The 24,333-nt window shown below is 48.6% G+C and overlaps 1 protein-coding gene across 1 annotated transcript in view; it reads left to right on the forward strand.

The window, feature by feature from the left end:
- Positions 1–725: 725 nt before the first annotated feature.
- Rec114 (REC114 meiotic recombination protein) overlaps positions 726–24,333 on the forward strand; it is a 34,146-nt gene continuing 10,538 nt past the window's right edge. Inside the window, exons 1-2 of the mRNA XM_013011920.1 lie at positions 726–881; positions 14,605–14,694. Of these exons, the coding sequence (XP_012867374.1) occupies positions 726–881; positions 14,605–14,694 (246 nt within the window). The remainder of the gene's footprint in view (positions 882–14,604; positions 14,695–24,333) is intronic.

A 24,333-nucleotide genomic window follows, 5' to 3' on the forward strand; every position in this document is an offset into this window, starting at 1 on the left:
TGGCCCAGATTTGACACCGACTGCATAAATACCTAAATTTTCTTTGCAAATAGGACGGACACACCTGGGGGGGGGAGGGACACACGGGGAGCCTGTGGGAGATCAACGCTTTTACAGGGCCATTCTCTGACCCTAGACAAAATCAGGTCTGGACGTGGGATCTTATGGGACCCTGTCTAGTCCATGCCACTGATTTGTGTCTTTAATTCGCAAGGATGTTGGGAGGATACACGGAAGGACGGATGTGGAAGTGCTTCGTGGACTCTAAGTCACCTGGGAGCGTTGCATCGTGGCACCTGAGTTGGATGGACACCCACTTTCCGTGGCCAGCAAGTCCAGGCTAGCCTTGGTGGCTGGAAGCCTGCAGCTGGATGGGGCCCAGCTCTCATGGCTGGCTGTCTACCCACCTGCTCCCCACACAGGGTGAAAACGCTGAAAATCCCTCCAGGGATACAGGATGGCGTCAGGAAGTACCACACCATGCAGCCAGTTCCAGGAACTTCTCCAAGTCCAAGCCCCTCTTCCTAGGCGAGAGGAGGCCTGCTCATGGCGGAAGTGACTGAAGTCGCCCAAGGTCCGGAGAAGCCCGCTCAAGCAGTCCCAGACCTCCCATTGGCTTCTGCAGCCGGGAGGGCGGGCCTTTAAGGTCACCGCGCTTCCTGATTGGCTTGCTGCCCGGCGGGGGGGGCTTTCTCCACCGGAAGCGCATGCTCGGGAGGCTGCACATGGCGGCAGGTGCGGGAAAAGTGGCCAACTTGGGTCTTCTGGGAGAAGTGGCGCAGTGGCCTCTGCAGCGGTATGGCCGCTTCATGCTCTCAGGTGCCCGCGAGTCGTCCGAGCCTGGGCCCGAAGCTGCCACGGCTCCTTCTCCTACTTGGAAGGTGAGGCCTCAGGGCAGCAATGGCGTCGGGCGCTCCTGAGGGAGGGAGGGAGGAGGTGAGGTACAGGGTAGGGAGTGGGAGGGGGGAGGAGGTGAGCAGGGGAGAGGGGAGGGGAGGTGGGGGGGAGGTGGTGAAGGGAGGGGGGAGGCATGGTGGGGTGAGGGAGGGGTGGGAGTGGGTGAGGGGAGTTGAGGGGTGAGGTAAGGTGGGGTGAGGGGAGGTGGAAGTAGGGGTGAGGGGAGGTGGGAGGAGGAGCCACATGTGGTCTTAGGCCTCCTGGGCACACGTGGAAACATTTCCTCCAGCCAACAGGTATCTGTTGAGCGTCATGTGTGTGCAACTTCCCGTGGACTCCTAAATTCATCTTTTTGCTCAAGGCTAGCACTCTACCACTTTGAGTCACAGCTCCACTTCCAGTTTTCTGGTGGTTCATTGGAGATAAGAGTCTCACAGACTTTCCTGCCCAGGCTGACTTTGAACCGCGATCCTCAGATCTCAGCCTCCTGAGGAGCTAGGATGACAGGCATGAGCCACAGGCGTGCCCAGTTTTCATAGGATATATTATTTTGCAGTAACCTATCAATCACCTCACACAGTGCCGTAACGAAAATGGCATATGGTGTGTGTTAAATTGTACATGTGTATACACACACACATATATACATATGTATATTTATGTGTTTGGGGGCAGCTGTGCATAGTGGAAGAGTACAAGGAAAGAGACTAAATACTGCAAGTGGAAAACACAATGCATGCAAAGACTATGCACCTGGGAAAACCTCAGTAAGTGGAGAAGGGTGAAGGAGAGAAGAGTGGTGATGATAAAGGAATATTTTAGAACCAAAGGAAGGTTGGTGAGGTGGGGCTGTCTTGGGAGGTAGGCAGGTGTCTTGCATTATTCTGAAAATCACCAAGAAGCCACTGAAGGATTTTTTTTTAAAGCAGGGGCATTTTAATCCTGGAAAGCTCACTCTGTTGAGTGTCGTGGGACTGGGCGGTAGTGGGAAGGATGAGTAGATTCAGGAAAGTCACTTAGTGTAGGACAGAGATGGTACTATGGGATGATGGGAAAATGGGATATGTATTTTGGAGGCCCAAGATGGTGGCCATGGTCATTGATTGGACATGAGAATAGGAACGACTGGCAGTTGCTTGGGGAGTGGGAAACATTGGAGAAGGGGAAGACCACAAACACATTACCTTGGGATATAGTGGCTTTAAGACATTTCTGAAGCGTCCTGCGGAGACACTGAGTGGACGGTTGGGCATACTGTTTTTGGACTCAGAAGGCAGATCTGGACTGGAGGTGTGAGTCAGCAGCTTGAAGGTGACATTTCCAGTCACGGGGTTAGATGAGATTCCAGCACAAGTCCCAAGGTATTCCAAGGTCTGCAGGGCAGGTAGAGGGGCCGGAGTCCCAAGAAGATTGGCAGGGGACAGAGATGGGAAGTTCCCAGGGGATGAAGGAAGGTGTTGAATGTAGCAGCAGGAAGATCTTTCACGGTCTTTGCCAAGAGGTGTTTCCCTCAAGCCAGACAGGTGTGTACTGAAGAATGAGGGATAGAAAAGGAAAATGAAATAAAGCACTAAGAGGCGGGCTTGTGAATGGGAGTAAAGGTAGGGCATCCTGAATTATTTGTCACATTCCAGAAGACTAAAGCTTGAAATCAGTGTGTGTGTGTGTGTGTGTGTGTGTGTGTGTGTGTATGTGTGTGTGTGTGTGTGTGTGTGTGTGCCAGTCCTAGGGCTTGAACTCGGGGTCTGGGCTCTGTCCCTGAGCTTCTTTTTGCTCAAGGCTAGGACTTTCCATTTGTGGCTTTTTCTGAGTCATTTCTTGAAGACAAGAGTCTCACAGCCGAGCGCCAGTGGCTCACACCTGTAATCCTAGCTACTCAAGAGGCTGAGATTTGAGGATCATGGTTCAAAGCCAGCCCGGGCAGGAAGCTCCGTGAAACTTTTATCTCCAAGAAACCATCAGAAAACAGAAGTGGTGCTGAAGCTCAAGTGATAGAGTCTCACAGACTTTACTGCCCCTATTGGCTTCCAACTGCAATCCTCAGATCTCAGAGTACTGAGTAGCATAAGGCACCAGCACCTGGCTTGTAGGCCCATTTTTAAAAGTACTAAACACTAGTTGTGTCCTCTGAGGAACTGTATATCCTGAAAAATGACTCAGACTGAAACTACAACATGGGGGAAAGAGTTAAGTTCAAGAGTGATGGATCTGCTGGGCGCCAGTGGCTCACGCCTGCCATCCTAGCTCCTCAGGAGGCTGACATCTGAGGATCGCAGTTCAAAGCCAGCCCAGGCAGGAAGGTCTGTGAGATTCCAGAAAACTGGAAGTGGTGCTGTGGCTTAAGGAGTAGAAAGCTAGCCTTGAGCTGAAGAGCTGAGGAACAGCGCCCAGGCCCAGAGTTCAAGCCCCACAATGGTCCAAAAAAAAAAAAAGTGATGGATCTGTAACTGGGGCTTGGGAAAAGCTAGAGCTGTTTGAGTGCTGGCAGATCTTACTTTAGAGATGGATCCAGAAGGTTCCTTAATAATTTCTCTCCATCCTCTTCTAGCCCTTTCTCCTAAGGCATCTGTGTCTGATACATTGGCGCAGACACAGTGCGGTCCCTCATACGTGACAGAGGCATATGGATACCTGGCCATTTGGTAGAAGTCAGTTTTTATGACAGTCCCCCATTCCCTTTGCAGAGCTCTTTATAATTGCTTATAAGAAGCAGCACTGTATTCTACAGTTCTCAAATGCTTGGCATAGATCCATGGCCGTGGCGACCAGAGATGAAGTTGGCTTTTGCAGAGCTTTTGAAACGGAACATTTGTACCTTTCTCTGAACCTGTGCTGAGCCATCCTGCTGTGATCTGTTACAGCCTAGAAATAAGATTTGTTCTATTTTATGGGCACAGTGACTATTGTGCAGTAATATTAATAATAAAAGATGAGCCATCTGAAGAACGATACCCTCTTTAAGTCTTGGGTGAATTTCTTATTTTAAAAATATGTGATACCTGCAGTTTAAAAAAATCTGTTAGGGTAAATTAAGCACACATAAAAAATTATGGTGAAGGATAGAGTCATTCTGGTGGCTTCTTTTCCCCCTGAGCAATTTGCAAAATCAGCTTTGGATAAGCCTATTTTGAATTTTTTTTTCTCTGAAATTGTGGAATCTGTTCTCCTGGTTCTGTGATGTATAACTTGTTTAGTTCTAATTTTTTTTTTTTTTGCCAGACCTGGGGCTTGAACTCAGGGCCTGGGCACTGTTCCTGGGCTTCTTTTGCTCAAGGCTAGCACTTTATCACTTGAGCCAGAGCACCACTTCCAGTTTTTTCTGTGTATGTGGTGCTGAGGACTTGAACCCAGGGCTTCACGCATGCTAGAGCAAGCACTCTACCACTAAGCCACACTCCCAGCCCAAAGAAAATTTTTATCACAGTGGCCATGTGGGAAGACAGAAATATCAACCGGAAAGGAAAAAATGAGATTCCTTACACTTGAAGTCCCAGCTGAAAGATAAGATTGTCTGAGACATAAAGATTATTATATAGAATATGTGTGCTGACTGATTTACTGTTCTGAATTGTTAACTGTCTGGAGAAAATTTGCCGAGCATTAAAAAAAAACCAAAACATTTCTTTAAGTAGTTGTATAAAGGAGGTTCAGTTGAACCACAATTTGGACGTAAATTTCTTTGTAACCATCCAAGAAAAAAATAACAACTCTCTCTCTCTCTCTCTCTCTCTCTCTCTCAAACCAGCTAGGTGCTGGTGGCTCACGCCTGTAATCCTAGCTACTCAGGAGATCTGGAAATCGTGGCTCAAAGCCAGTCCAGGTTATCTCCACCATGAACCACCAAAAATTCAGAAGTGGAGCTTTATTCCAGTGGTAGAGTGCTAGCCTTGAGCAAAAAAAGCTCAGGGACAGCGCCCACAACCTGAGTTCGAACCCCAGGAACGGCACCAAAAAAAGAAAGTGAAAGAAAACCCCTCCCCCAAAAAACCCACAAAAATTTCACAGCCGCTTCCGCTGGTCTACGCATACTTAAAATGCATAGGAATCACGTGGGATTTTTGTTAAAGTGCAAATTCTGGCTCAGAATAGACGCAGCATGGGAGTGTGTGCAGTTCTAACAACCTCCAGCTGATGCCCAGGCTGTTGGCTGGACCACTCGGAGTGACAGGTTTAAGAAACTGAGTCAGGTGGGCATCCGTGCAGTGGAATTCATAATGTGAGTTTTTGGAGTTATAAATTAAGTTGATCAGCTGTGTAATGAATATTCAAGTATTTTATTAATAGGGTTAATATTTAAGCCATCTGCCATCATTGAAGGAAAATGAGCAAATGAAATACAAACTTGAACTTGATTTTTGTTCCTTACATCTGTTGGCCCAGCCTTGCTGAGAAGATTACCATAATAGCAGATCGGTCCATCTTCTGTATTTTGGCTGAATATAATTTAGTTGGCTAATTTGAGAATAATTTTGAAAGGTGATGTTAATTGCAGGTTGCTTTTAAATTAAAGTTTTACCATATTTTTCAGATTCCAAGTGTTTCACAGACATGCCCTAATTGCTTGATCCTGACAACTTTATAGATTTTTTTTTTAACTTTCCAAGGGGAAAAAAATCATCCTCTAATTTTTATAGGAGGAACTTAAAAATAATTGCCCTACTTAGAAATTAAAAAACAGAATATGAAGCTTGACTTGCAATGAACTTTTAAATGTGGGTTCAACGCAAGCTGTTCTTCGGGTCCTTTTTTTTTCCTTTTGTATCCCCAGTACCAGCCTACTGCCCAAGCACCATGGGCCTTTGAAAATGTTTGAGTATATCGTGTGGAAATGTGTTATTAGGAAAGGATAGCTATCGCTAATTAATATATATATAATATATATGCTATATATGCATATATATATATATACACACACACATATATATATGCTTGTTGCAGCCATGGGAAGAAAATAAACCCATTTCATGGAAAAGTCCACTGACACGCCAGTTTCCCCGGCTTTTCTCCAAACTTGGAGATAAGTTAGGAAGGAAGAATTCAGACCTGGTTTTCTTTTTCTTTTTTGCCAGTCCTGGGGCTTGAACTCAGGGCCTGGGCACTGCCCCTGAGCTTCTTTTGTTCAAGGTTAACACTCTACCACTTGAGCCACAGCGCCACTTCTGGCCTTTTCTGTGTATGTGGTACTGAGGAATCGAACCCAGGGCTTCGCATGCTAGGCAAGCACTCTACCACTGAGCCACATTCCCAGCCCAGACCTGGTTTTCTTGTCCCCAGAACTTGGGTGCTTCCTGTGGGCACCGGCATGCAGCCATTGCAAAGGAGAGATTTGGGGATGATCATTGAAAATGATAGAAATGACAGTTTCTTTAAAGAGAAATCAAAGATTCTGTTAAAACCCCAGGGAAACTATTTGTGAAAACAGTAAGAACTTTGCGCTCCTGATGGGTTTTGACAGAATCATTATTGTGAATTTTACCTCATTGAATACAGGGTATTTTTGGACTCCTCTAGGGATTCTTGAGGGCCTTCCCACCTCCACTGCCCCCCCCCCCCCCCCCCCCCCCATATGTTATTTGCAAACAGATCCTTTCAAGTCTTGCTTTTAAACCGAGTCAGGTGAGACTAGAGCAACATTTGGTCCAGGATTTTTTCCCCCCTACTCTTGAGGCAAAAATCTTCAGAGAATTCCACCTAATACCCCATAAATTGAAAGATTTTCAACTCTAGCTGATTCCCTGTCCCGAGGGAGCAATTTGGATTGCTTCCTTAAATCCTCTCAGGAGGTGTTGCCCAGCCTACCTGCCCCCAGCTCTGACCAGGGCCCAGCAATCGTCTGCATTCCCTGTCCACATAGCCCTCTCCTCTTGTGTTCTGCCCTGCCTGCCTTTGTCAGCCTTTCTCTCCCCACATCAGCCTGGAAACCGCAGGAAGTAAGTAACCCGGGCAGTGGTGGGACTTGCCTGCGCCGTTTCTTGTCCTTCCTCAGGAGTTGTGTTGTGCCTCCTGATGCGATGTCTTGAAAACTGTAATCCTAGCCGGGTGCTGGTGGCTCACGCCTGTAATCCTAGCTACTCAGGAGGCTGAGATCTGAGGATCGCGGTTCAAAGCCAGCCCGGGCAGGAGAGACTGTGAGACTCCTATCTCCAATAAACCACCAGAAAACCGGAAGTGGCGCTGTGGCTCAAGTGGTAGAGCGCTCGCCTTGCGCTGAAGAGCTGAGGGACAGCGCCCAGGCCCAGAGTTCAAGCCCCACGGCTGACAAAAAAAAAAAAAAGAAAGAAAACTGTAATCCTTTAGCGGGTTTAGTTCTTCCATTGTTTCAGGCAGGAGAGTGACTGATCCTGTCACTCCATGCCGCCCTGAGATGGAGTCCACTTGGCTCTGTTCCACCACTGTTCCTAAATATCTGCTGGGTCTCAGGGTCTGATGAGCTTGCACATCGACTTGGTGTTTGGTTTGGGTTTGGGTTTTGAGACAGGCTGGCCTCAACTTCACCATCCTCCTGCCTCAGCCTCCCAAGGGCTGGGATTACAGGACTACACTATACCTGCCCTCACTTCTTTTTCCTTTCCTGCCAGGCTCAGGGCTTCAAGCTTGCCCGCTCTCAACTTGCTCGCTTGGCTGGCACTATCACTTGAGCCAGGCCTCTAGCACAGCTTTGTTTTTGCTGGTTATTTTGGAGGTAGACTCTCTGTCCAGATTGTCTTGGAGCTGCCCTCCTCTAGATCTCAGGCTCCTACAGTAAAGTAAGCAAGGATTACAAGGGGAGCCACTGGCGCCAGGCTCGGCCTCACCGTCTTAAAATAGGGTTGTGTATGTCCATGTTTCTCTTTATGACAGGTCTGTTCTGAGAAATGCATCACGACACAACTTTTTTAGTTACGCAGACGTCAAGTGTATATATTTGTACAAACTAAGAAAGGCTGCCCTGTCACCGGGCGGTGCATTGGCGACTAAAACGTTTTTCCTCAGCCAGGACTACGTTTGTGGAGCCAGGTTCCCAGGCCACGGTTGAGAAAACAGTGCTTCGTGCTTCCCAGGCCAGACCCAAAGCATCAGTCCCTGGAGAGGCTCTCGCGAGACATCCCCAGTTCTGAAGGAAGGGGCAAAGCAGGGATAGCTGACACGGTGTGGTCCTTACACTGTGGCACCGTTTATATTTCCATGGACCCCTTCCCCCAACCCAGACAAGTGGCCAAGGCTGGGCTAGGTTAAGTGGCCCACAGGAAGCAGGAAGTTCGAAACCCTGGTCATCTTCAAGCCAGGCGACCTCCAGCTGTGCCCTGTAGGTGTATCTTCAACCGTTATTTCATAGCACTGATGCTGGGGCTTGAAGTCAGGGCGTCTCTCAGTTGGCTTTTTTCCACTGGTGTTCTGCCACGTGAGCCACGCCTCCCTTTCCAGCTTTTGGCTGGTTAATGGGAGGTAAGAGTCTCCTGGATTTGCATCTGTGGGGCTGGCTTTGTACCGTAATCCTCAGATCTCAGCCTCCTGAGTAGCTAGGATTCCACTGGCTTTCAATCATATCTTTTACATGGTAGTGACATCTACCAAATGCTCAGATGTCACATACGTGTCGTGTGAGGGGCTGGCCAGTGGTGTGGGCAGGGCTGACCCCGGCCATGGTAGAAGCTTCAGGAGCAGGGCCTGGCATCTGTGGCCCAGGTTGGCGTGTAAGCATGAGCTGTCACGGGACGGTCCACGCCCAGATGCACTATTTTGCTTGGGGCCACGTGGAGCCAGATTGCATGGCGTATGCACTGCAGACTACGCGGGCATTTGAGGGAAAGCCTTCTATGTGACCTTACAACACTTCCATTCCTCTGACAAAAATCGTCACTTGTTCCAAATGCCAATTTATAAAGACCCGTTTCTGCCCGGGTGCCATCTCTGCGCTCTATTCTGTGGAGCACATAGCTCGTCTGCATAACTCGATTTAAGGTGGAATGTATCTGGATAAACGCAAAGAAGATTTTTTTCCCCAGCTGTAGTGCTTTAAGGAGATTAAGGAAGTCACAGTTTTAAAACGAGCCCATGACAGAATCCATTCATCCTCCCCACCCCCCGGAAGTGCCAGGCGACAGGGTGCCAGGCTGTGCAGATGGCCAGGGGCTGCGCTGGGACAGGGTGCCGCATCAGCTCTGACACTGCTAGGGTGTGAGCGTTGCTCAGTCCCGGGAGAGGCCAGCAGGAGGCGCTGCTGCGTAGTTTCGGTGGCTTTGTAGGGTTGATTAGTCTGGGAAATCAATCTCGGGTGATGCTGGGGATTGAACGCAGGGCTTTGGGCTTGCTAGGTAGGTGCTCTACCACTTGAGTCACACCACCAACTCTTTCTTCTTTCATTTATGCCCGAGCCAGCCCAGACTTGGGTTCTCTTATTTATGCTTCCCACACAGTTGGGATGGCAGGGCACAGCCCTATGTTCAGCCTTTAGTTGGTTGAGATGGGGCCTTGGGAACGTTCTGCCTGGGCTGGCCTCCCAATCTCAGTCTCCTTTTGCTTTTAGTTGGTTTTTGAGATCGGCTCCTGAGCTCACTTTGCCCTGCCTGGGCTGGCCTTGAATCACGGTCCTCCTACCTCTGCTTCCCCAGCAGCTACGATCACAGGCACGTACTTTCACACCTAGGCGCAGACTTTTGAGATAGGATCTCACTAATTTGCCTGAGCAGGCCTCAAATTGTGATCCTCCTATCTCTGCCTCCCAATTAGCTGAGATTGCAGGGGTAAGGCACCATACCCAGACCAGTCTAAGAAACCTGCAAGGAGAAGCATCCTCAGAGGTGCCTGGATTGATCATTTCAAACACTTGCTACTCAGGGGCATGAAAGATGTTTTGCATACAACGTATTCCGCGTTAACTCCAAGAGCTAGGTTTGAAGAGCTGGATGCTCTCAGGGTCAGTGCTCCTTTGTAGGGCCTTGTGGGAAAGAAGGAATCACACCTTATGCTTTGGTACAAAAGGTCTGTTTTTATAGGTTTTAAAGGGAAAAAAATTCCCCTGTGTGTCTTTGCTCTTAGGAGCGGGGAAGGTCTGTGGCTTTTCACTCTTAGCATTGTTTTTATTATTGCTCCTAGCACTCTGCATTTCTGTGGGAAAAGCCAAAAGGCACGGAAAGTTCAGCTGGCTGCGTCTCTGTGCCGCAGGTTCATGTGTTTTTTGTTGTTCCGTCTGCTGTTTTCTTGTGAATTGATGGTTGAATAAATAGAGGTTGATCAAATTCAGTCGTATTTCCCTGAGAGGAGATTACTCCGGGTGGTTTGGCTCCCTGTTGGGTATAATCTATTTTTCCCTTTTTGATGTCACAATGCCTACAGGCATTAACTGGGAGTTACAGAAGGCTGATAGTGTGCTTTTATCATTTTTCTTATCCCAGTACCCAACTACTTATGTAAAGATGGGCTCCCTGCATCCACTCTGGTTACCATGTGGTGGGATTGGTGTAGGGGCCGTAGACTAAATGCTTCTCTCCATTTACCACTTCTACAAAATGACTTACCTGATGGGCACTGGTGGCTGAGATCTGGAGGGTCAAGGTTTGAAGTCAGCCTCGGAAGAACAGCTCTCAAGATCTTATTTCCAAAATAACCAGCAAAAAGTCAGGCTGGAGGCATTGCTCAGGTGGTAGAGTACCAGCTAGCAAACTTGAGGCCCTGAGAGCTGGGAGTTCACACCGCCCCACAAAAGTTCTCTAGAATCCTCAAGAGTTGAAGTCGGACAGCGTGGATGGATGGGGATGGATGGATGGATGGATGGATGGATGGATGGTGCCGGTCCTGGGACTTGAACTCAGGGCCTGGGTTCTGTCTCTGAGCTTTTTGGTGGTTAATACGAGATGAGTCTCATGGGCTTCCCTGCCTAGGCTGGCTTCCAACTATGATCTTCACATCTTGGCCTTCTGAGTTGCTAGGATTACAGGCATGAGCCATGAGAGCCTGGCCTGTTCTGTTTTTAACTGGAAGCTTTCAAGATCACTGGGAAGATCAAGGTCATTGGGAACTCTCTGCTAGGGCTGACCCCGTCCTCACAGTCCCTGTCCATAGATGGTCCCGAGGTTCAGCGGAGGGCCAGGAGTTAAAGGAACTGGACCGCACCCCCGGCAGGCTACCTTGTGTCTGGAAGTCACGATGCCTAGTTGTTGACTTTTCCTCCACCCTGATTATGGCTGGAACCTGACCCCTTTCCATCTTTCTGTGGTTATGGGGTGTTTTCTGTTATTTGCTGAACCAGAGCCTTTTTCGCCCCACTCTAGCGGGTCTGTAACATTTGTTCTCCTGTATCTGCATCTTTGCCACAGGTCTTCTATTGCATTTCCTCTTGGCAGTCTTGTTCTGCAGTTCTAAATATCTCTGCTTGATCTCTCCAACCGTTCATTTGGGGCTCAGCTGTGGTCATATAGTTTTTAAACTAACTGTTGGATTTTTACATTCACAAAGCACACTTTTGGCTCTGAGGCCTTCCTTCAGGGTTATTACGAATAATCATTATTTTGGTTCAGACTATTGATCGCCTTCAACAGTTTTGTTCCTCTAAACCCAGGCTGGGTGGGTTGATTCTTTTTTTTTAAGTGTATATTGTACAAAACAACGGGTTTCATTATGATGTTTTCATACATTCATCCTTCATGGCAGTAGCCTGGTGAGTGTGCATTTGAGTTCTTCTCACTCCTGGACCTCTTCACTGCTGAACCTTGGTGTCATCCACAGACACTGAATGAGACGGGATCAGCTCTCGCCAGGAGTTCCCCACGCACCTGATCTTCCTCAGTACACCTTTCACGGTGTTCAAATTGTGTCCGGTCTGGGAAAGTTGATATTATTAAGAGCTTCACTTTTGATTTGTAATAACGTTTACAACTTGATTTTTTAAAGTCCAAGGAACTATACCTGTTAAAGATCTTAAATTTTTTGAAGAAATTATACTTGGAAGCGCTGGTGGCTCATACCTGTAATCCTAGCTAATAATCAAGGATTAGCCTTGTGCAAAAGCAGCTCAGGGACAGTGCCCAGGCCCTGAGCCCAAGGACGAGTACACACACGCACGCACGCGCGCGCACGCCAGCACCGGTGGCTCACACCTATAATCCTACCTACTCAGGAGGCTGAGATCTGAGGATTGCAGTTCAAAGCCAGCCTGGGCAGAAAAAAAGTCCCCATGAGCTATCTCCAATTATCCATTCAAAAAACTGGAAGTGGTTCAATTGGTTGAGCACTAGCCTTGAGCACAGAGAGGCTCCGGGACAATACACAAAGCCCTGAGTTCAAGCTCAAGTTATGTATGTCATTCCAGCCCTGTGAGTGGTCAGCCCACCAGGACCTCCTCCCCTTTGTTCAAAGACTATATTTAGGACTTGGACCAACAAATGTTGTGCATGTCATTGCTGACGTGCGTGGTAGGTAGCAGTGGCTGGTTATTGGCGGGTCTCCCTGGAGACAGGGCGGCCCAGTGGCTGGTGGGGTGCCCCGCCCACTGCGGCCCCGCCCACCGCCCTGGGCCGGGCCCCTGCAGCCCACCTTCGCCCTGGAAGGCAGGGGTGGGGGGTCCAGCGATGGAATGGAACGCCCGGAGTAGCCCTTGGCAGCCAGCGGTTCCCCAGCAAACATTTTTCTTGCCCAGCTTATTTGTAAGAGGGTCTGGGTGTCACCGGCGCTTTGTTAACGTTAGCTGCCTCCATGCCCGCGCATGGTCTCTCTGCTTTGCACCCTTGCGTTTCCATTGGAATCTTGGAAATAGCTGAATTTCCACCAAAAAAAAAAAAAAGAAGTGAGGAATTTGGGTGGTTATCACCAGTTTGCATGGGTGGAACTGGGGAGAGTTAGCGTCTGGACTGGCTTGCCACTGCTGCTGTCATGTGGTACGTCCACCGTGGCGGCTTCACGCACTTAGCTTGCAGGTCTGAGCATCACACTGGTCTGAAGAGGGGGGGCGCTAACCTTTATGTACGGGTGGGGCTGCGTTCCTTCTGCAGGCTCTGGGGAGAATCTGTCCTGCAGCGGTGTCTGCAGCCAGTAGGCTGCCCACGTTCCTATCCTTACTTCCTCCTTCTCTTACAAGGACCTTGGGATTTTCTGAGCCCACTTAGCTGATCTAGGACAGACTCGTCTCCAGATCCCTGAGCACATCTGCAGAGGCCGTTTGCCATGGAAGAGCATCCATGTGCTCCAGCTGTTGGCTGTGGACATCTCTGGGGGATGCTGTTCTGCCCGCTGACACCTTGATCATCCCAGAACCTCTCTGCTGGTCCCTAGATCCTGTCACATCTCAATGTGCCAATCTTTCATTAGATTTATCCCAAAGTTGCTCCTGTTTTTTTTTTTTGGGTCCGGTCGTGGGGCCTGAACTCTGGGCCTGGGCGCTGTCCCTCAGCTCTTCAGCTCAAGGCTAGCGCTCTACCACTTGAGCCACAGCGCCACTTCCGGCTTTTTTCTTTTTGCTTATGTGGTGCTGAGGAATCGAACCCAGGGCCTTGAGCATGCAAGGCAAGCGCTCTACCACTGAGCCACTTTCCCAGCCCTGCTCCTGTTTTTGACGTACTCCAAATTCTGATGTTTCAGAAATTAAGTTCCAGGTTTTCTACTAGTCTATGTAAATGTAATTGCTTTTCCCTTATCAATCTTGCTTATGCAAGCTTCTTAAAATTAATGTATTAGTTCTAGTAAAAATCAGTTAGATTTTTCCACATAATCATAATGTCTGATTAAAGACAGCTTTGCTTCTCCCTTTGCAGTCTTGAGTGCTTTTTATCTCTGGTCTGATTGCAGTGGTTAAGAACCCCAGTAACAACACTGAATAGAAGGGGCAAGAGTGGACACCTTGTTTTTCTTCTGTACGGAGGGAGAAAGCTTTCACTGTGTGAGGTCATGTTAACCATGGCCGCCTCCATAGAAGTGCCACAGCTCTTCTGCAGTCAGGAAGGAAGGCTGGATTTTGCCAGGTGCTTGTTCTAGTTTTTTATAAGTTAAGATGGTACTTTGTGTATGTGTATGCGCATGTGCACGCTCACATGCATGTTATTGGCTTGAACTCAGAGCCTGGGCACACTGTCCCTTAGCTTTTCCCTCAAGGCTGGTGCTCCACATTTGAGCCACACTTCCACTTCTGGTTCTTTGGTAGTTAATTGTAGATAAGAGCTCTTTACGTGGACTTTTCTGCCAGTTTTGAACCACAGTCCTCAGACTTCAGCCTCCTGAGTAGCTAGGATTATGGGCAGATGTGAGCAACTAGCACGGAGCTTGCTTCCACTGTTTCTCAAAAAGGATTTCACTTTTTGCCGGGGCCCACCTAGACCACAATCCTCCAATGTAGGCTCGGATGACAGAAGTGCTACCACACCCAGTTATTAGTTGAGATCCCTGGGGGCTTGTGAACTTTATTTTTAACCAGGATAACCTCAAACTGAGATCCTCAGGTTCTCAGCCTCCTGACTAGCGAGGATTACAGATATGCACCACCATGCCTGGCTTCTCTTGTTTGTGAATCTTGTTTCAAAATGTTAGATTTATGCTTTTTGAAAGCCTAGCTGATAGCTCCTATGTGTGTAAGAGGAGACACTTCTCTGTAAGGCAGTGATTACAGGTTCAATAGGAAAGATCAAGATAGAAAGACTAACCAGCAGTTGGTTATTAGGCTTGTGTGTTTCACTAGTACAGAGATGTACAGGTTTTGCTTGCTGTTTTGTTGTTTTTAAACCTATTCCTCTCTCTTCCAAGGTTTTTGATTCCAATGAAGAATCTGGGTGCCTCGTTCTCACCATCGTCATATCCGGTCACTTCTTCATTTCCCAAGGAGAGACACTACTGGTATGTACTTTGATCTGTAGGGTTTGTGTGGGTCCTGGGGCTCGAACTCAGGGCCTTATGTTCTCACTTGTCTTTTCCATTCAAGGCTGATGCTCTACCATTTGAGCTACACCTCCACTTGCAGCTTTTTGCTGGTTAATTGGGGATTAGCGTTTCCTGCCCCAGCTGGCTCTGAACTACAGTCCTCAGATCTCAGCCTCTTGAGTAGCTAGGGTTACAGGGATGAGCCACTGGGGCCTGGCTGCTTTCCTTCTTTTTGAATAAGGTCTCATTTTTTTTTCTTTTTGCCCAGACTGGTGTGGACTGTGATCTTTCCATTTCTTCTTCCTGTGTAGCTGGGATGGCAAGCATGTGCCACCATGCCCAGCTTGTTATTTGAGATGGAGTCTTGCAAACTTTTACCCGGGCTGGCTTTGAACTTTGATCCTTCCAATCTCCAGTATCTGAGTAGCTATTAGAGGCATGAGCCATTACATCCAGTGTGATGTTTTAAAAATATATTTTTAGTGTCTTGACGAATAGACCGAGTTTAAATTTTTGAAGTCTATTTTTTCTCTTCTACTTCATACTTTTTGACTGTTGTTTAATAAACTGATGCCTGCTCCAAGATTGCAGAGATAATTTTGTTTCCCTCTCGAAGTTTTATGCAGTTGTAGCATCTATATTTAGACATATGATCTTACTATTTATTGTTTTTATTATTTTGCATAGAATGCTTTCTTCCCTCAATTAAAACAATCCAGTATTCATAATCATTATATTTAGGGAATGTGGGGCAATTGGGAGCACAGGACTGGGATTGAACTTGGCCTTGGCCTTGATGAGCAGCCTCTCCACCACCTTAAGCTGTGCTCCAAGCCCCTTGGCTTTAGTTTGTTCTTCAGACGAGGTCTGGTGCTTCTGTCTGCGTTGTTCTCTGACTTGTGATCTTCCAACCTCTACCTCCCAAGTAGCTGGGATTATAGGCATCTACCACCATACCTGGCTGACATCATTTATTTTAAATATATGGTGAAAGTTAAAGGATTTGGGTTTTCTTTTTTGGCACGTGGGCATTAATTGATCCAGCCCCTTTAGTTGGACGGTTTTCCTCGTTGTATTGATTACCCTGGCTTGTCTATTGCAAACTCACTGGCTAAGTCTCTGTTGTTGCTTTTTTTTTTTCTGCACTCACCTCGAGCCTCCCTTGAATAGCAACTGTCTGGATTATGTTTGCTTGGTTGTAAATTTTGAAATCCATACCGTAAGTTCTGGACTGTTCCCGCCCAGAGTTGTTAGGGCTCTTCCAGGCTGTTTGTGTTTCCACGTAAATGTCGGGATGACCAGCTGCTTGTTATTTAGATCGGGCTGCTCTGAAGTTGTCCATCCATTTGGGGCCGAGGCTGCCGGCTGTTGAGTCTTCCGTGCTGTGAGCGTTTTACACGCTTTTTCTCTCCCTCCCCCCCACCCCCAGCAAGTCTTGCGTGTCCTTAGCTAAATCTGTCCACAAATACTTCATCTTTTTTTTTTTTTTTTTGCTGTTGTAAGGAGTTCTGAAATTTGAATCTCTAATAGATTCCTCTAATGTGTAGACACGTGAGGAGGTCAGTATTTTAGAGGTCACTCGGATCTTGTGATCTCACTAAGCTCCTTTCTGTTGCTTGAATGTCAACTCCTCAAGGTTTCTCTGCATAGATGACCCCTTATCCAGCTGTGCCAGCCGAGCCCGCCCCCTCCCTCCAGAGCCACTGGCTGAGACATCCTCTACCTGATGCCTAGCAATGCCCACAGGGGGCATCCCGGCTGGGTCCAGGCTTGGGGAGGAAGCCCTCAGTCAGCACCATTAAGTAAATGCTCGCAGAGATGACGTCTTTGTAGATAGAACGAGATGGAGGAAGTTGCTTCTATTGCTAGACGCGCCTCCTCCTCTCCCTTTGAGACTGCTTTCAGATGAAAATGGTCTGTGTTGTAAATGTGTGTATGTGAATGTATGTACTGTGAATGAGGTGTGTGTGCACTGTATTCAGGTCACTGGCTGTGTCCTTGAGGGGGTAGTGGGCGCGGGCCTCCTCTTGTCCTCACATTCTGCTTCCTGACCATAAGAGGCATGGCTTCCACCTCCAGCACCCGCCCCACCTCGTGTCCTCCCCCCGAGCAGGCCAGGCGCATGCGCAGGGGGAGCCGCACCTCTGGGAGCCCAGTGAGCCTTTCCCTCCCTGAGCTGATGGCGGGCTGCGCAGCGTGGCCCTTGGCCTGGGCCGGGGACTGAGCAGATACTTGGCCCGTTTTAAACCGGGTCAGTTCGGTGTTGCTATTGAATGTGAGTTCCTTATTCATTTCACATATTCACCTCCTGTCACACTGAAGGTTTGCAAATATTTCCTTCCATTGTATGCGCTGTCTTTTCATTTTGTTGATTGTTTCCTTTGCTACGGTTCACTGAGTTTTTAATCATGACCAGTTCAATTTTTGTTGAATGCTTTTCTGTCTCCAGAGGTTCTTTTTTTCTTTTTTAGTTCTGTTTAGTCCTGTTAAAATAAAAATTTTAAATATTCAGTAAGGTTAATTCGGGAAGATTCAACCTTTGTTGTAAAAGTATGAAGTTTAAAAGTAAAAAGACTTCTAAAAGTCTGCGCATGTGTGAGTGTGATAAAAAATACAAATACATGTTTAAAAGGTATTTTTCTGCCTACAGCACTTTGTCAGTTTGTATAATTTCTTTCTTCCTTTTTTTTTTGTCGGTCATGGGGCTTGAACTCAGGGCCTGGGCGCTGTCCCTGAGCTCTTCAGCTCAAGGCAAGAGCTCTACCACTTGAGCCACAGCACCACTTCCAGTTTTTAGTGGTTTATTGGCGATCAGAGTCTCATGGACTTTCCTGCCCGGACTGGCTTTGAACCATGATCCTCAGCTCTCAGCCTCCTGAGTAGCTAGGATGACAGATGTGAGCCACGGGTACCCAGCTTGCATAATTTCTTCAGAGTATTTTCTGAAATCCATAAAACTCACATCTAGAAGAGCAAGCAATGGCTTCTATGACTTGTCAACGTCAATTTTCGTTGCTATCACATTCACATGCCCTCGCTCCTCAAGTGCCCTGGGGTGGAGTGTATCTTGAGAGTTTTCTAAGAAAAGGTGGGGAGCTGAGCGCTCGCTCACTGTTCAGTTTTAGCCCGTTCATTGTCTGTATGGAATGCAGTTGTTGGCATGGATTACAATGTGCTAAATTCATTCTGAGTTTTTATGGCGGCTACACCCCATCTTCACCCCCAGAGTCGCTTCTTTCAGGGAGGTGGATGGCGAGGACCCAATAAGAGCTCCGCGGGTATCCCGCAGGCCAGGGGGGCCGCAGGCTCTCTGTGTGCTCCTGAGCAGCCGTGTGAGCTTCGTCAGCTCCGCAGGGCTCGGCCTCACCGCGTTCCTGCGCCGTGAGCGTCAGCGCAGCTGGCCTGCGCGGGGCTTACCCGGGGATACACCGTGGGGAGGCGCGGTGCAGATGCCCCCCCCCCCAGGCCTGCTGTGTCCTTCCTGTCCAGCCCCTGCGGCAGAGTGGCCACGGCTGCTCTCCTCTTCCACTCTTGGCAGTCTGAATACATCCCCCCCCCCCATTTCGGGCTTTTTATCCTTTTTCTAATTGTAGTAAACACATAGAATTGACTCTCTTAAGCTAAATTGTGTGAGGCGGTCCTGGGGTTTGGGCTTAGAGCCTGGGCACTGCCCCTGAGTTGGTGTTTGTTGTTGTTTTTGCTCAAGGCTTGGATCACAGCTCCACTTCCGAAGTGTTGGTGGGGAACTGGAGATGAGTCTCACCGACTCTCCTGCCTGAGCTGCCGTTGAATTGTGATCCTCACATGCAGCCTCCTGAGGAGCCAGGATTACAGGCATGAGCACCAGTGCCTGGCCGGGGTTTGTCTTTTTGAGATGGGTTCACTTCACTAAGCTTACTGTCCTTAAAAGCGCATCCAGGTTGTGTCCTGTGGGGCTAAGTAACAGTCTATTGTATTTATATACTGTATGTTGTTTGCTCCTGTCAGTGGACTGAACATCAGTATATGGGTATCTCTGGAAGTCTGCTATTTTGGGTCTTTGCCCATAAGTAGAAAGGCTGGATCAGATGGTAATTGTATTTTCAGTATTTTTTGAGGCACTTCCATATTGTTTTACCCACTGGCTGCACCATTTTACATTCCTTCGAACAACGTACCAGATTCCAGTCTCCACACATGCTTCCCAGTGCTTGCTCTTTTCTGTTCCCTCCGGGAGAGGGGCGCGCGGCTCAGTGGCGTGTGCAGCAATTGTGAGACCTTGATCCTCAGCGCCGCAGCTCCCCTCCTCCCCTCCCCTCCCGCGATGGACGCAGGCTGGGGCCACATGGCTTTGGTGTGCAGTTTCTACCTGCTGCATGCTGAGTGGTGTTAAGGCTCCCCCTCGCTGCAGCTCCCTGTGTGCATGGCCACGCGTTGCTCGGTTCCTGGTTCTCCGCCCTGCTGAAGCTAGATGCGGCCGCGCACGGTGCGCCCTTGCCTCTCTGGTGCGCCGTCCCCGCAGCCGTCCTGTCTGCATCCCCCCACCCAGGGCAGAGACTGGCGCAGAGCCAGCGCTGTCAGGATGCCCGGATGGGGCAGTTCCCACACCCGCCGCTCCCGTGGGTTCCAGTCGGTTCTCACCCCACAGGCCTGTCTTCACCTAAGAACAGTTCCGCCTGACACCCGGAGGTCAGGCAGGCCCCGCGCATCCTGGGAAGGATGGACGGGCTCCGGGTATTTTTGCTTTAGATGCCTTTGTTTTCACACCCCGTGCAAATGTTCTTCCAGAAGAACTGTCTTTGCGTTTACCGAAGTGTTACATTCCTATGTATGTGACCCTTGTAACTGTCACAAACTAACTTTCATCTGGTCCTTAAAATGTCCAATCCACTCCCAACTGTGTGTGGGGGGTGTGGGGGGGACCTCTAATTTGGCCTGTGTTCCCTTTTCTTGCTCAGCACTCTACCACTTGAGCCACACCTCCAGCCTGGCTTTTTGCTGGTTAATTGGGGATGGAGTCTCATGGACTTTTCCGCCTGGGCTGGCTTTGAACTGGGAATCTTGCAGGTCTCATCTTTCTAGTATTACAAGCGCGAGCCACCACCATCTGGCAGCATAAACTTCTTTTTGGTCAGTCATGGGGCTTCAGCTGAGGGCCTGGGCACTGCCTCTGAGCTTTTGTGCTCGGCTGGAGCTCTACAACGTGGGCCAAAGTCTGCTTCCAGCTTTTGGCTGGTTAATTGGAGTCTTACTGTCTTTCCTTCCTGGGTTGGCTTCAAACCACAATCCTCAGTTCTCAGCCTCCTTAGTAGCTAGGATTACAAACGTGAGCCACCAGCGCCCAGCTTCATTTCGCTTCCTAGAGGAACGACCAGTCCTCCACACTCAGGACCACATTCTTGGTGTTCCCTTCTTGGTGCTCTCTGTCTTGTCACGTTAGCCATTTTGATAGATGTGCAGTGACACGTGTTTGTGGTTCTCATTCGTATTTTATCAACTGCTGATGAGCACGCTATGGCTTGAATATGGTTCGGGTTCTCCAGAACTCCCATTGCAATGAACACAGCCCGGAAGTGGCAGTGCTGAGAGGCAGGGCCTCATTTTGGGCCCAGGCGGGGCCTGGTGGGGGATTAAGGTGAGTTGCTACAGGAGTGGTTCTCTAGTTCTTGCACGTGAGTCGGCCATTCTTGCTTGTCTGCACACCAGGCTGTTTCTAGCTTCTGTCATGAGTTAACCAGCAGAGTCCCCAACAAAAGCCACGAGAGCCAGTGTCCTGGGCCAAAGCAGCCTCGGCTCTAAGTCACCGCCTTAGCATCTGTTGTGTTCAGGCAGTATACAGGGACCAAGGCCCTTGCAGCGAGTACTCGGCTCAGCACCTGCTCTCCTGAGCAGCCTGTGAAAACCGGCTCATTTTCACCCTGCTTTCATGTCGCCTTTACTGCGATTAGGATTTTTTTTTTCTCCCTCTCTTCCTGTTTTTCTTCATTCTTCTAGATCATCATCCTTTTTCTACTTAGGAACCGTTGACAGCCACGTCAGCCAGAAAGGGGGATGAATGACTACAGCATACAACTGGCTGGCGGAAAGACGTGTCCTTCCCATGTATGCTTAGATTTAGACCTTAGATTTACTTACACTTGCTTGAGCAGCAGGACTGGGTTTGAACTCAGGGTCTTGCACTTGTTACAGAGATGCCGCAAGGCAGCCACACTTGCCATTCTTGCACTGATCAGGGCCTTGATTCCTGTAAGCCTGGACTATAATCCGCCCATTTGGGGCTCCCGTTCTTAATGGGATGCCAGCCATGTGCCAGCACCGCCAGCTTCTTCCCACTGCAATGGGATCTCAATTGCAATGGAACTGCTATCCTCCCAATCTCGGCGTCTTGCATGTGTGCGCATGCGCGTGGCTGGGATGGCAGGCGTTCGCCACTGTGCCTTGGATTGAGGAGGAGCCTCACGTGTTTGCCTGAGCGGGCTATTCTCCTGATGTCAGCCTCCTGAGAACCCAAGAATCCAGGTAGCTGCTGTTGGGTGGTACGGTGCAGATGTGTCAGGGTTCTGGGTTGGGTTCTTCAAGAGGAAGCCTCTTGTTTTTCTGTAACCCACCAGTTCCCTCTCTCTGGCCACATTTCTTCGTGGTGGTGTTGCCTGAATCTCCTCTGTTCTCTGCCACCTCCTGCTCAGGGAGTCGGCCGCTCATTGACGCCTGGCATCTTCCTCCGAGCAGCTCTGGCCTCCGAACCAGGTCTCACCCAAGTCCTCGGCTCATCGTGGGCCTGGCATTCCTGCCTACTTGTGCTGGTGTTCTCTTCTACTCTCTGTCTCAGCATTTTAGCTTGGCTAGATGAAGCCTCGGTTCAAACTGTGTTCTTATCTGGGAATCTACAACATTTAGATTTGGGCTGGGAAGGTGGCTCAGTGGTAGAGCGCTTGCCTTGCATGCCTGAGGCCCTGGGTTCGATTCCTCAGCACCACATAAGCAAAAAGAAAAAAAGCCAGAAGTGGCGCTGTGGCTCAAGTGGTAGAGCGCTAGCCTTGAGCTGAAGAGCTGAGGGACAGCGCCCAGGCCCAGAGTTCAGGCCCCATGACCGGACCCCAAAAAACAAAAACAAAAAAAAAAAACATTTAGATTCCTTTTTTTTTTCCTATCTCCCCCCCCCCCTTTTAACTAAAATTCTCGATTCAAAAAGGACACCTTTGCTCAAGTAACCAAGAGTTCAGTTCTGGGGGCATTTCAAGTCTTCATGGTATCTCTATATGAGGTGGTGTCTGCTATCAGTGGGCTGAAATTTCTAAATATAAATCAAGAACATTTCTGTGGATGTAAATAATTCACTCAGCTCTCTAACCGGGCAGCTGAGTGGTGATCTTTGACCGGAGCCTTCCTACCCTGGGATTCTGTGGGGAAGGTCTGTGTCGCTTCCTGGCTCGGTAATGGCTCTGATAGGAAGTCCGCTTATCAGCCTGCTTTGCTTTTAAAACTGTAATTATGCATTTGTTCCATTGCATTTCCATTGTGACCTCTCTGTAATTTCTTGGCCTTCTTTCATTAGGACTATCTTTTGGCAGTACTTTTTTTTCTTTTTGTAAGAGGCTTCTGTTGTGTATTTAGTAAGAAACGTCTTAGGCATGTGAAGCCAGCAGTGGTGACCACTTCACTTTTCTTTTCTGTCCTCCCTAAGGTGAGTCATGACTTTGGATAATACCCTGGTACTCAAGAAGACAGTAATTTAGACACTTAAAAACCTAAATGCCTTTTTACCCCACTTTTTTTTTTTCATTTCCTAGCATTGTAGCCTAGCAGATTTGGCAGATTTTGTAGATGGGGTCTTTATTTTTAGCTATCCCATTGTGTTTCCTACAGTGTGATTTGGAAGGGAAAATGCCATTGCAACCGAGTCCTCCACATGGTCCCTGTCCACAGAAGGGACAGCTTAGTGCTCACTGAGCGCTGCTGAATCATGGATGTCAAATGTCATATATACCAGTCCTCAAAACATTGTTTGGGGGGCTGGGAAGGTGGCTCAGTGGTAGAATGCTTGCCTTGCATGCCTGAGGCCCTAGGTTCGATTCCTCAGCATCACATAAGCAGAAAAAGCTGAAAGTGGTGCTGTGGCTCAAGTGGTAGAACACTAGCCTTGAGCTGAAGAGCTGAGGGACAGCGCCCAGGCCCAGAGTTCAGGCCCCACAACCAGCAAAACAACAACAACAAAAAAAAACAAAAAGCATTGTTTGGTATCCATCATTTAAAAACTTCTTATTACTTTTACTGTAATAACTCTTGGAGATATATATATATTATCAGATGGCATGAGCTTACTTACTTCATGGTATTCTGCCAGAATTCTGGATTCTTTCTCTTGTGAAGAGGTATAGCAGCTTCGCACTGGTGGCTCACACCTGTCATCCTAGCTACTCATGGGGCTGAGAGCTGAGGTTTGCTGTTTGAAGCCAGCCCTGGCAGAAAAAGCCCATGAGACTCTTATCTCCAATAAATACTCGAAAAAGCTCAAGCAGTAGAGCACTAGCCTTGAGCAAAAGTAGTTCAGGGACAGTGCAGGCCTAGAGTTCAAACCCCAGGACTGGGAGACGAAAAAAAAATACTCAGAACAGTGCTCAGGCCTTGAATTCAAGCCCTAGGACCAGCACAACAACAAAAAGGTTATAGAACATAAGGTCTTTTTGAGAACATGTATTTGGAGTAAGATTCCTTCCTTCCTCCCTCCACCCCCAGAGTATCTAGGTTCAATTAGTTATGTTTTTTTAGTAGTAAATCTTTATTATTATTGGAGAAAAGCTGTCATTTGTAAAAAAAAAATTACTATTATTGAAGGGGAAATGAGCAAATTTCACTATTATTGTTTGCACTCTATGCTCCAAGCTTTCAGGTAATGAATACTGGTCCTTCGGTAGGGTTTACTGAGGAAGCACAGTTTAGATACTGGAATCAAGGGAAGTATAGTTCCAAGTGACATGATTCAGATGAGCAGCAGGATTGTCAACTTTTTTTGTGGGGGGAGGAGAAGGGGGACCAGTCTTGGGGCTTGAACTCAGGGCCTGGGCACTCTCCCTGAGCTGCTTTTGCTCAAGGCTAGCACTCTACCACTAAGCCACCTTCCCAGCCCAGATTGTAACCTTTTGTGATGAACACCTCAGGCCGCAAAAATAGTATACAGAATTTCCACTTACCATTCCCCCAGCATGAATGGCATCTAGACGTGGTAGGAGTCCGAACCAGGAGGTGACACTGGCACCAAACCCTGCCCTGGAACGTGTGTGTCTCTAGAGCGAGCTCCCAAACTGTGCTCAGGTGTTAAGCAAATGGATTCTTAATGCATGGCAACTGTGGCTGGTTGGCTTCCCCAGCCTGGGACAGCCCCTCCCACCCCCACCCTTTGTATTTGATGGCCTTGACGTCATCGAGCAGCACTGGCCAGAGGCATTCAGGCCAGCGGCTCAGGAGCCTTGTAAAGTGGCACTGGATTAAGGCCTGGCTACGACCCTCCTCCATGCGTGATCGCTCCTTCTCCCCTTGTAAGCAACAAGCGCCTATGAGGATGACAGCCTGTTTCTCCCTTCTCCATGTCCACTGCTGTTCCTGCCTGCCCTGGCTCCTGCTCTAGAGTTTGCCTAG

This window comes from Dipodomys ordii, unplaced genomic scaffold, assembly GCF_000151885.1.
Source record: "Dipodomys ordii isolate 6190 unplaced genomic scaffold, Dord_2.0 Scaffold15, whole genome shotgun sequence".
Taxonomy (NCBI): Eukaryota; Metazoa; Chordata; class Mammalia; order Rodentia; family Heteromyidae; genus Dipodomys; species Dipodomys ordii.